Below are 12,830 nucleotides of genomic sequence, written 5' to 3' on the forward strand. Positions count from 1 at the left end.
AATTTGCTTTTCACTATTTTCCTAATAATTACATTCTCCACTGAAGCTCAAAGACCTGCCTGGAAGCGAGCACTTAATTGCAGAGCTGTATTTTGTCTTTAACACGGGTATCTAGACCCCATGTTGCTCATGTGTCGAGGGATGGTTATCTGAAGTGATTTCTTCATGGTCACCTCACAAATAAATTCAAGATTCTCTTTTAGTGAGTATTGGGGTGAGAGGGCATGAATAATGGACAAGCAAACAGTAGAGCTAGAACTAGTAGCCCCGGTTCAGTTGGAAGGCAGGAAATTACTCATGTTGACATTTGGTGACTTAGCAGCAACGGTCCCTGCCCCAGTGGAAGCGTCCCAGTGTTGTCCCAGTGTGATGAAGAATAAGGTGGGGCAGATTTCTACTCGCTTTGTGGGGGTGGGGGTGGGGGAGCGGCGCTTGGCTGTGGCTTTGCTTATAATCCTTTTCAACTCCAGATCGCCTGTTGACTTCATTCAGATTTGATCATTTGGATGCTGTTTTGATTTAGTCCTTTAAAGCTGAGGGTGCAGCCATTGCTCACTGGGAATTTTGCACTGTGACAATGCATAGTGGATTTAGTCACCAAAGAGAGTTTTTGCATAAACCATCCTCCACGTTAGGGCTAATGTTCCCTCCTTTCCACAACCCCTTCCATTTTAACCAAAATCTCTAAAAGTAATCTTAAGTGAGCAAGCAGATACTAGTAGGCTCACTATTGGAACTAGCAGTTTTCTCATGGGAAGCACCAAACTCCCCCCAGGTGGAAACTTCCTGAGGATTCTGTGACTCCCTGGAGAGGCTTAGAGATAAGTCAGTATAAATTTATTGGTTATAGTGGGGCATGGAGATGAAGGGCAGTAGTACCCAATCCTCGATTTTAAACTACAGCTAGTAAGTGTGGAATAAACCCTATCCAGATATTAACTGCTGTCGAAAGCAAAAATGGTTTGCTTTCCTACATTAGTATTAAGAGAAGAGAAAAATGGATATTTTGTAGTACTTGATGAAATTTTACCTTGCCTGTCTGATTAGATGAAATAAACCTACAGGCTTATAAATCACAAGTAATTGGAAAGGGCATAAAGGTCTTGAATAATTTGAAAAATAATCTTATTAATAAACTTATGCATTAGGTGGTTGGGTAAATCTAAGAATTAAAACTGGAATTCAAGAAGGCAAGCCACTGAGACTCTGGACTCGAGTCTTATTTCTGTGAGGCAGTGACTTTGACGTTTATAACGTTAGAATCTAGGGCACTGATAGAGTTTATATGGATAAAGAATCAAATGTTATTACATAAGGTTGCCTTGGTTACTCCTTGAACTTGGTCCAGAGAAACACTATTTCAGGTGAGAAAACTGGACAGACTCAGCATACTGTAAGAACACACAAAAAATTATTATATTCCTAAATAAGAAGCCTTCTCCAAAATAAAGTGATTTAGCTTAAAATAAACAAATGGTTATCTGGCTTAAAATCTGAGTTAAGAAAATCACTTTTTAGCAACCTACATACAGAGAAGTAGTGAACTTTATTATATTAGACAAATTCATTTTGTTTAAAAAAATGTGGAGAATTTAATTCATCTGGTGTTCTGATCCTAGTACAGTGTTTCTCTCTCAGCATCATGGGGGTTAAATACTAAAACATTTACTATAAACTTAAACATTGTGCTGCTAAAAATCCTAGTTGATATTACTTCTGACGATTTACTTTTGGGTGAAATTCATTAAATCTAATTAATACACAATTCCATAGATCTTTTGTGTTTAACCTCAGCATACATATATAAATATTGCCTTAGTTTTTGGACTGTGGGAGATAACTCCAAAACAAACAGATAAAAGGAAATACTAAAAAAAAAAAAAAAAGTATAAAACGTGGATTTTTACCTATTGTGAATTTTTAAAAGAAAACTGTTTTGAAAAATCATAAGTTAACTGTGATTTGCAGTATAAAGTGATATGAATCTTTCACAGTTCATTTATGGGCATGAGTCATGTGATTTTACACAAGGACACTAGGAGATCTTCAGAAGGGGATGTAACAACAAAAAAGAAACCTCAGGTTTTAAATTAGAGTTGAATTTGTTTAAATATCCTTGTATCAGTTAGACAGAAAATATGCTAAAGGACAACAGAGAAGTCCTTTTTTATTTCAAAATAATATTCAGGATAATACAGGTCCAGTTTAAAAATATTTAAGATTAAGTTTCCACATTTAAAAGGAGACCAAATCTATAACTGTAAACTACAGCACTTAGTCATGACAGCCAGGAGTCAACAAAACATTTTACACAGAGAAATTCTAAAATATATATTGAAACTACTTTCACATTTGCCTACTTTTGTTTTCTTCACTTATTTTTTAAAAATCATACAAGGTGCTTTATGGAATGACTGCAGAGTAGACAATAGTGGGAAAGTACACTGAATATAAATACGAAAATAAAATTCTGCTATCAGTGAATGCTCTCTGTTACAGAGAAACATTGTTTTAAAAGTACTAATATCTTCATGGCAACTAGTAGCAGAATACACTTAAATATTAGAGAAACAATTTGGCTGAATACGTTGGCAGGACAAAAAGGATGTTTTAATGATTCCAGGTCATTAGAAGGCTTTATATGTCAATACAAAGTTAATACTCTTACATCCTAACATATATGCGTAAGTTAACTTTAGGTATATGTAAATATTCAGATTCTGGCTACTCTGAAATAGTAGAAAGGTGTTCTTCTGTTTCATTTGTTACATCAAAGACACTCTTTAGACAAGGAAGAGAAAGACAGCTGTTTACTAGAATTCTATTTAAACCCAACAATTTAACCGTGTGTGTGTGTGTGTGTGTGTGTGTGTGTGTGTGTGTAGAGTACTGAAAAGGGGATTCAAGAGTCTGCTAGCTTTTTTCTTTTTTAAGCCCTTTAAGTAATGATATAAGCAGAAACTAGGTTTCATCTCAAAGGAGAAATGATCAGTGACATACCCATGCTTGAGGTTTAAAATCGTTCTTAAAAGCCTTTGTTTGTTTGTTGAAAGGCTTCCTAAAAACATGCATTTGTTTTTACTATCAACTTGGTGCTCAACTGGAAGAACTGAAAATTACTATTAATCCAGAAGTATACTCTCAAAATTTCTAGAAGAAATTACATTAAATCAGGCTAAACTACAATCTCGGGAGCTCAAACTTAGTAGGAGAGCATGGAGTATGAAAATCTACTCTCCCCGGCACCACACAATGTCTCTGTGTCCTTAGTAACTCTAGTAAGTCTTGCAACTGATTTATTTCTTTACACTTAAGAATCTTTATGACCTGCCATATTGGTTTAATTTAATATAAAACTACAATACTGAAACTTGGTCATAGTCGTGGATGTGAAGATTCTCACTCCCACTGCATTGGAAGGAGTGGTTTCCACTGAAGACTGTGTTTATAAAATAGAATGTTTGTTTTCTTTCTGATTTGTTTCTTAACCAAACAACCCATGAAAAAAGACTTAAAGCTCTCCATAAAGGAAAAAAAAAAGGAAAGCTTTTGAACAAATCAAAATCAATGCTGGGATTTTAATATAAAAACATCTCTGAATTTAAATGCAGTTTGTTAAAAGTATTCCACATTCTTTATAAAATATAGCTATTTTAATATAGCATTCTATTTTTATCAAAACTTCAGCATAACATCTAAATTATATGTGAAAAATGCGTATTTTTAGTTAATTTAAATTTTATAGTTTCAAAAAAGGTGTACAGCTTCAACTAAAGAAACTACATATGGAAGGCATTTTTCTTGTAACTGCTTAAGGGCACACGCAGCTCAGACTGGCCACCTAAAACCTGGTCCTAAAGCTAATTCATCCCAGCAGCAGATGAATCACTCCTCCTCAGAGGCCTCCTCAAATGCCACATTCTCCTTGAAGCTTTCTGAATATTCCAGTAGACAGGAGCTGTTCTTTTCGGTGTATTCCTGTAGCCTTTTGAGGTCCTCTGTCTCATCAGCCTCACTTCAGTATGCCTTGTGGACTGGCTCACTCTTTACAGGCCTCTCGTCTGCTAACCTGTGCGTGCTCCTCTGGATGGGAGCTGGATGACAGGCCTCTCTGCGGTGCAGCAGGAGATTACAGACAGTAGGCGCTCAGTGTCTGATGACCGGGGGGAGGACAGAGCAGGGAGGTCAACAATGGGTCCCAATGACTGTGTGGGCATGTTTCCCAAAGTTTACTTTCAAGAATGCTTACTTTTAACCATTGTTAATCATCAAACATAAATTGAGTTAAATACCCACTGAGATGTAAGATATTTGGAGCAAGAGGCTCCTAAGCATGGTTAAAAGACATAGAAATGAGTATAAAAGGAAAGAACCAGTTTTTTCTTTTTTTTTCTTTTTCTTCCCCCCCTTTTTTTTTTAGTGAAAATGTCCCTCAGTCATTGTAATTTATTAAGTTTAAAAGTAGTTAAAATTTCACATATTAAACCATGTAGATTTGGTTAGAGGAAAAAAAAAGGCATTCAGAGATTACTAAAAATAATGAGTTAACAGTGCAAATCCTGGGTTGTTAGATGAGACTTACCATGTGCTTTTCTTCCCCCTTAAAAGAAAAGTTTTAAAACACTCTCCAGTTTTAACACAAATGGAAGATAAATATTTATGAAGGAAAACAAATTCCACAGCATTCCATACAGATTTCCAAACAGTCCGACGATTCGCAGCAGGCATCCATGATGCCGCAGTCCATGTCACAGGGGCAGTTACAGTCATCTCCCATTTCATCTCCGCAGCAGCAGCAGCAGGCCTCGGAGGTGCAGATGCCACACGAAGCTTGTCCCAGGACAATATTGCAGAGGGTCAGGAATTCACAGAACAAGCAGGCCAGGATACAGTGGACACAGCAATCTTCATTTTCAGTTGGGAGGAGACCACATTGTCAGAAAAAGAAAGGACACAAAATAGATAAATCATTAATGTACTGAATAATAAGCATTGGTGAAAATAGTTCAGTAATCCAGAACCTAATAGCATGCAGTCTCAGAAATCTTTTGTGGACAGGAAGCTCAAAAAGAAACAAGTTAAATTCTAGATGAGCAGTCTTACGAAGTAGACACTGCATTCGAAAAACAAACAAAAAAAATGGTAGTTGCATGTGCGCGCGCACGTACGCTTGGGGTGAGAGTATTACATGCACTAGGCAGAAGTAGCAGTGGGGTCTTAAGTCCTAAGTTCCACTTCTCTGTGCCTCTCATCCATCCTCCCTAGATCCTGCTGCTCTTTGTAAAATGATTCCACAACATCAGAGTCCTTCAGAAAACAGAAATTTCCTTCAGTTCCACCCAGCTGCTCCAAAATTGCAAGGAAAAATTTAAATATGATATATTCAATGTATTACTGAATAATTCAGTCAACAGTTAAATTGGAATCCATTAAATGTGGATCAACATTTTTATTTTCCATTAAAACTGACTCAATTTCATGATCTCAAATTTTTTCGGTTTCACCAGAATTAAAGAAAAACAGTGAGACTCTTTGGTTCCAGTCATTTTTTCTGAAACAGTTCTTCTGCCTATTTCTAACAAAAGGATTTGTAACTTAGCAAATGTGAATAATGACAAAGTAACATTACCTTCCCACCTCCTGTGTGGCAAACTACTTTACATTTCTGATATTTCCTGACACATCTCTAAGGATGCCTCTCTAAACAACAAACTTCATAAATTGATATAAAAAGTGAGAAATCAAAAAGATTACAATCTAATAAATTTAGTATACCATATTTTAAACTTCTTTCCTTCAGAATTTTGGGAAAGAGGAGAAGTTGAAGAAAACTTCTATTTCTGGAGGACTTAAAACACATGCAATAAAATACTTTAAGACCAATGTTATAAGACATTTGACTAACTTGAGAAATGTTTGTCAGTTTTTACTAGGATTATTTCAGGGTTTGTGTTTATTCTTTTTCTTTTTTAAAAAAACTTGCACAATGCAAGCTTTAAGGAGGGGATTCTGCCTCCAACAACAGCAACTGTACAGAACAATCTCTATCCCCATCCCACTGTCACATGATTTGTGTGTTTTCTGTATTTGGCTTTAAAACTGAGTGCCTTTGATGGACGTTCATCAAATTGTGTATTGCATCATAAACTCCCCAATTCCTTGAACATCCCCTAGTTTCTCTGTAGTCTCTAACTTTGTAGAGAATCCATAACTTTGTAAAGGGAAAATGTGGAAATACATACTCTATATGCCAGATGGCAAGAAGTGGGGGTGAGGTTAGAAAAGAACTCAAAAAGAAAACTTCAGACTTGTTTGGAGAATGAAAGTCTAAAAGAACACATCAGTCTTTCCTTCCATTCTTCTCAGTGCCCAGCCCTTTCTCACATACAATGGTCTATGCAGCAGCTGGAAGAAGATCACAGAGTTGGAAGTCTGTGGGTTTCTCTCCCTCTTCCCCTAATGTTTTTAGTAGCACAGTGGTCCTCCCTTATTATAGGGTATAGGTTCTAAGACCCCTAGTGGATGCATGAAACCTCAGATAGTACAGAACGTGCTCTATTTTTTTTTTTTTTACATGTATACACACCTGTGATAAAGTTTAATTTACAAATTGGGCAAAGAGAGTAACAATAACTAATAATAAAATAGAACAATTACAACAATATTCTCTAGTAAAAGTTATGTGAATTTCTCTTAATATTACTCTCTCAAAATTCTCTCTCTCAAAATACTTCTACAAATTTAATGCCTTTTCCGTCTTAACTATTTATCATGCACTGTGGCTGTAATTTTTGCATTTTGAGGTGTGACAGCAAAACCTATCACTAATTTCTTTTTCCTTCTTCCCAGCTTCACAGACTATTCATTCTTAGCGTAGATTTCAGCAATCTCAGCATACATTTTCTTTTTCCTTATTAAGTTGAGAATGTTCACCTTTTCACTTAAAAGAAGTACTTTACAGCTTCTCTTTGGCGTATTTTTAATTGCAAGCATCACTATTCCTGCCCTTTGGAGCTAGTGTTATGTAAAATAAAGGTCACTTGAACACAAGTACTGCAATGTCACAATAACTGGTCTGGTAACCAAGGTGGGCTACTAAGTGACGAACAGGTGGGATACACTGAACAAAGAGATGATTTACGGTCTGGGTGGGATGGAGCAGGACGTCACAAGATTTCGTCATGCTACTCAGAGAGGCCTGCAATTTAAAACTTAGGAATAATATATTTCTGGAATTTTCCATTTAATATTTTGAGACTGCAGTTGACTGTGGGTGAATGAAACTACAGAAAGAAAAACCATGGATGGGAGGGGTATTACTCTATCCAACCATATCAGGATAACGGTGAAATCAACTACATGGATCCAAGTTCATAGCCTTGGAAAGTTCTGGGTTTCTACAGAGTATCTGTAGTTTCCCTCTTTCTACATTCTTCCTATAATTAGGTATTTATCCTAATAACTTATATGTCTCTGTTTAATAGAACTTTTCCAGGATTGTATTTTAATCATGATGTATAAAATATCTGAAATGTTATAAAAAGCTAGCTTTATTATTTTTATTACTATTAAGAAAATTGTGTTCAACATGCCTTCAAACAAATACCCATATTAATTAATTCTAATAACATGTCTAACCTTAACTTTGTATTCCACTGTGGAATGCTTTTATTTCAAGACTGAGAGGGAGAACCTACAAAACTCACTTGGCATCGAGGAACCTTTAACTGAATATTTTTAAAACCCTAAGTATAGTTACTGAGCATTAGATTCTTTATGTATTAACCACAAAATACATTAAACATAGAAGTATATGTAACGGATCTATTAATTTTAAAGGGGAAAGAATGGCCTCCCTACCTAGCCTTAGAAATAGAGGGTTACAATATCTTTGAAGCTTCCTTTGGTCCCTTCCTAAGTACATCTTCCTCTTCTGAGATATAATCACTGTCTTGAATGTTGAGTGAATCGTTCCCTTCCTTTTCACTGTACTTTTTATAACAGTGAATATGTAAATATCCCTACATAACTGATCAGAAAGGAAATGGTATCATATGAATTCCCATGAGTAGCATTTTTTCCTTAATATTATGTGTTCCAGATTTACCCTTGTTGATTCACGTAGTTACAGTTCACTTATTTTCCAGATGTATAGTACTCTGTTGATTTAATACACACTGTAATTTATTTATCCATCCTACTTGTGAATACTTTGGTCATTTCCATTGTTTTGCTATTCGAAACAGTAATATCTGAAACAGTTTGTACAGGTCTCCTAGAGCACACGTGTTAAATAATTAGCAATAGACTCATCGGACGACAGGATATGCATATGTTTAATCTAGTTAGGTAACAGTAAATTTGTTTCCAAAGTGATTGTTCCAGAATTTACTCCCACCAACCAAGTATGCAAATGCCTGTTGTTCCACATCCTCACCAATCTTTGAAACTGTCATATTTTCATATATGCCAATTAGTTGAGTGTGAAATTACATCTCATGGTAGTTTTACTTTGCATTTACTTGTTTACTATGAAGCTTGAGCATCTTTTCATGTTGGCCATTTGTGCTTCCTCTTCTTTGAAACAGGTATTCATGTTTTTCACTCACTTTTCTATTGAATTGCCTGTTTTGTTTTGTTTTTTTCTTACTGATTTGTAAAAGTTCTTCCTGTAGTCAAGACCTCTGTCCTTTGTCAAATGTGATTGTCTTCTCTATGTGGCTTTTTGTACTTAAAATAACAAGAGACAGATGAGTTGATGTTTAGACCTTAGAGTTTGAAGGGATGAAGAGAAACCTAAATCAAATCGTGTTTTTAGCTGGAGATACGGGATTATATGGGTGAGGAAGTAAAGTGGGAGATAGACAAGTCTGGCAAATGAGTCAGTGAAAAGAAAAGGAGGCAGCATTAACAAGAGGCAGCAGCAGAAGGAAATAAAGAGTTCTAGTGTCTGATTCAAAACAAGTGGACTCCAGCCACTCCGACATACAGAAAGGGAGGAGAAACCAAGAAGCAATCAGGAAGGAGAGACAATGTGAAATGGTGTAAAATCGAGGCCCTCAGAATGAGAGTGACATTTCCAACTAACCAACTCATTGCCGCTCATAGAAAATACTCATTTGAGAATCAAAATCTCTTCCAGATCTTAAACAATGAGAATTGTCATACAAGAATCAGAAGACTTCAGCCAAGAATAGAATCTCTCCAGACTCCTTTTAGCCAAAATCTACCTATGAAGTCAAGACAGTTAGTATTTTTTTCATTTTCTTTATTTACTAAAAATAAGTTCTTAGCACTAAATAGATGAAACACTTCTTTTCTAGACTATCTTCTATAACAGAGTGTAATTTCTTTCTTTTTTTTTTTAATTGAAGTTCAGTTAGTTACAATGTGTCAATTTCTGGTGTACAGCACAATGTCCCAGTCATGCATATACATACATATGTTTTCATATTCTTTTTCCTTAAATGTTATTACAAGATATTGAATATAGTTCCCTGTGCTGTAGAGCAGAAACTTTTTAAAATCTTATTTTTTATATAGTGGCTAACATTTGTAAATCTCAAACTCCCAAATTTATCCTTTCCCACCCGCTTTCCTCAGTAACCGTAAGATTGTTTTTACTGTCTACCAGTCTGTTTCTGTTTTGTAGATGAGTTCATAGTGTCTTTTTTCTTTTTTCTTTTTTTTCTTTTTTGATTTATTTTCTTTTTTTTAGAGTGATACCATATGGTATTTTTCTTTCTCTTCCTGGCTTACTTCACTTAGAATGACAATCTCTAGGTCCATCCATGTTGCTGCAAATGGCATTATTTTATTTTTTATGGCTGAGTAGTATTCCATTGTATAAATACACCACAGCTGCTTTATCCAGTCAACTGTCAATGAACATTTAGGTTGCTTCCATGTCTTGGCTGTTGTATATAGTGCTGCTATGAACATTAGGGTGCATGCATTTTTTCACATTAGAGTTCCCTCTGGGTATATGACAGAAGTGGGATTGCTGGATCATATGGTAAGTCTATTTTTAGTCTTTTAAGGAATCTCCATACTGTTTTCCACAATGGCTGCACCAAACTACATACCCATCAGTAGTGTAGGAGAGTTCCCTTTTCTCCACAGACTCTCCAGCATTTATCATTCACGGACTTTTGGACAATGGCCATTCTGACTGGTGTGAGGTGATAACCATATTGTAATTTTGATTTGCATTTCTCTGATAATCAATGATATTGAGCATTTTTTCATGTGCCTATTGGCCATTTGTATGTCTTCATTGGAGAAATGCTTGTTTAGATCCCCTGCCTATTTTTGGATTGGTTTTTTTTTTTGTTAAGTTGTATGAGCTGTTTACGTATTCTGGAAATTAAGCCTTTGTCAGTCGCATCATTTGCAAATATTTTCTCCCATTCTTTAGGTTGTTTTGTTTTGCTTATGGTTTCCTTTGCTGTGCGCAAAAGCTTGTAAGTTTAATTAGGTACCATTTGTTTATTTTTTTATCTTATTTCTATTGCCTGAGTAGACTATCGTAGAACATTGCTAAGACTTACGTCAGAGAATGTTTTGCCTATGTTTTCTTCTACGAGATTTATCATATCTTGTATTATATTTATATGTATTATGTTTACATCTTGAGGCCATTTTGAGTATTTTTGTGTAAAGAGTAAGGGAGTGTTCTAACTTCATTGATATACATGCTGCCATCCAGTTTTCCCAATGCCACTTAACTGAAGAGATTGTCTTTTCTTCATTGTATATTCTTGCCTCCTTTGTTGAAGTCTAATTGACCATAGGTCTGTGGGTTTATATCTGGACTCTCTATTCTGTTCCATTGATCCGTATGTCTGATTTTGTACCAATACCATGCTGTTTTGATTACTGTGGCTCTGTAGTATTGTCTGAAGTCTGGGAGGGTTATTCCTCCTGCTTTTGTTCCTTTTCTTCAATATTGCTTTGACAATTCTGGGTCTTTTGTGATGCCATATAAATTTTAGGATCATTTGTTCTGGTTCTGTTAAAAAAAAAAAAAAAGTCCTGGTAATTTGATAGGGATTGCATTAAATCTGTAGATTGTCTTGGGCAGTATGGCCATTTTAATGACATTTGTTCTTCCAATCCAAGACCATTTCTTTAATTCATCTTTAATTTCCTTAATCAGTGTTTTGTAGTTCTCCCTGTATAATTCTTTCACCTCACTGGTCAGGTGTATTCCTAAGTATTTTATTGTTTTGGATGTGATTTTAAAGGGGATTGTTTCTTTACTTTCTTTTGCTACTAATTCATTGTTAGTGTAAAGAAATGCAACTGATTTTTGTATGTTCATCTTGTATCCTGCTACTTTTCTGAATTCTTTTATCACCTCTAGTAGTCTCTGTGTGGAGCTTTTACGGTTTACTATATATATTATCATGTCATCTACATATAGTGACAATTTTACCTCTTCTTTTCCAATTTGGATCCCTTTTATTTCTTTTTCTTGCCTAATTGCTGTGGCTAGGACTTCCAATACTATGTTGAATAGAAGTGGTGTAAGTAGGCATCCTTATCTTGTTCCAGATTTTAGTGGGAAGGCTTTCAGTTTTTCACCGTTAAGTACTATGCTGGCTATAGGTTTGTCATAAATAGCTTTTATTATGTTGAGATATGTTCCCTCTATACACACTTCGGTAAGTTTTTTCTTTTTTTATCATAAATGGGTGTTGAACTTTATCAAGTCCTTTTTCTGCATCTATTGAGATGATCATGTGGTTTTTGTACTTTCTTTTGTTGATATGTGTATTACATTGATTGTGTATGTTGAACCATCTTTTGTCCCTGGGATGAATCCAACTTGATCATGGTGTATGATCTTTTTCATGTGCTGTTGGATTCTGTTTGCTAATATTTTGTTGAGGATTTTTGCATCTATGTTCATCAGTGATAGTGATATTGGCCTGTAGTTTTCTTTTTTTCGTAGTGTCTTTGGTTTTCGTATCAGGGTAAAGGTGGCTTCATAGAATGAGTTGGGGAGTACTCCCTCCTTTTCAATCTTTTGGAAGAGTTTGAGAAAGACTGATATGAGTTCTTCTTTGTATGTTTAGTAGAATTCTCGAGTATAGCCATCTGGTCCTGGACTTTTGTTTTCAGGGAGGTTTTTTAATTGCTAATTCTATTTCATTTCTAGTGATTGGTCTGTTCAAGTGGTCTATTTCTTCTTGATTCAGTCTTGGTGGGACTGTATGTTTCCAAAAACTTGTCCATTTCTTCTAGGTTATCCAATTTGTTTCCATATAGTTGTTCATAATATTCTCTTGTAATATTTTGTAATTTCTGTGGTATTGGTTGTAATTTCTCCATTTTCCTTTCTTATTTTGTTTATTTGTGTTCTCTCTTCTTCTTGATGAGTCTGGCCAAAGTTTGTCGATTTTGTTTACTCTTTCAAAAAACCAGCTTTTGGCTTGATTGACTTTTTTGTATTGTTTTTTCTATTTTACTTATTTCCTTCATGATCATTATTATTTCCTTCCTTTCCTTCCTTCTGCTGACTTTTGGTTTTGTTTGCTGTTCTTTTTCTTTTTTTTTTTTTTTTAGGTTATAGGTTAGGTTATTTGAGATTTTTCTTCTTTTTTGAGGAAGGCCTGTATCACTATGAACTTCACGTTTAGGACTGCTTTTGCTGCATCCCATAGATTTTGTGTGGTTGTGTTTTCATCGTTGTTGGTCTCAAAGTATTTTTTAATTTCTTCTTTGATTTCATCATTGACCCAATGGTTTTTTAAAGAGCATGTTGTTAATCTCCATGCTGTCATTTTTTTTTTCTCCTTTGTTTTTCTGTGGTTGATTTCTAGTTT

The 12,830-nt window shown here is 35.2% G+C and overlaps 1 protein-coding gene across 5 annotated transcripts in view; it reads right to left on the minus strand.

Moving 5' to 3' along the window:
- Positions 1-2,137: 2,137 nt before the first annotated feature.
- The window catches only part of MDFIC (MyoD family inhibitor domain containing), a 95,323-nt gene continuing 84,630 nt past the window's right edge, over positions 2,138-12,830 (minus strand). For 2 of the 5 annotated variants that reach the window (XM_032483651.1, XM_032483650.1), the window contains one exon: positions 2,138-4,905. In XM_032483651.1, the coding sequence (XP_032339542.1) occupies positions 4,658-4,905 (248 nt within the window). In that variant the 3' untranslated portion in view covers positions 2,138-4,657. The remainder of the gene's footprint in view (positions 4,906-12,830) is intronic. The other 3 variants (XM_032483653.1, XM_032483652.1, XR_004321370.1) reach the window with 3 other exon arrangements.

Source organism: Camelus ferus, chromosome 7, assembly GCF_009834535.1.
Source record: "Camelus ferus isolate YT-003-E chromosome 7, BCGSAC_Cfer_1.0, whole genome shotgun sequence".
NCBI classification, from domain to species: Eukaryota; Metazoa; Chordata; class Mammalia; order Artiodactyla; family Camelidae; genus Camelus; species Camelus ferus.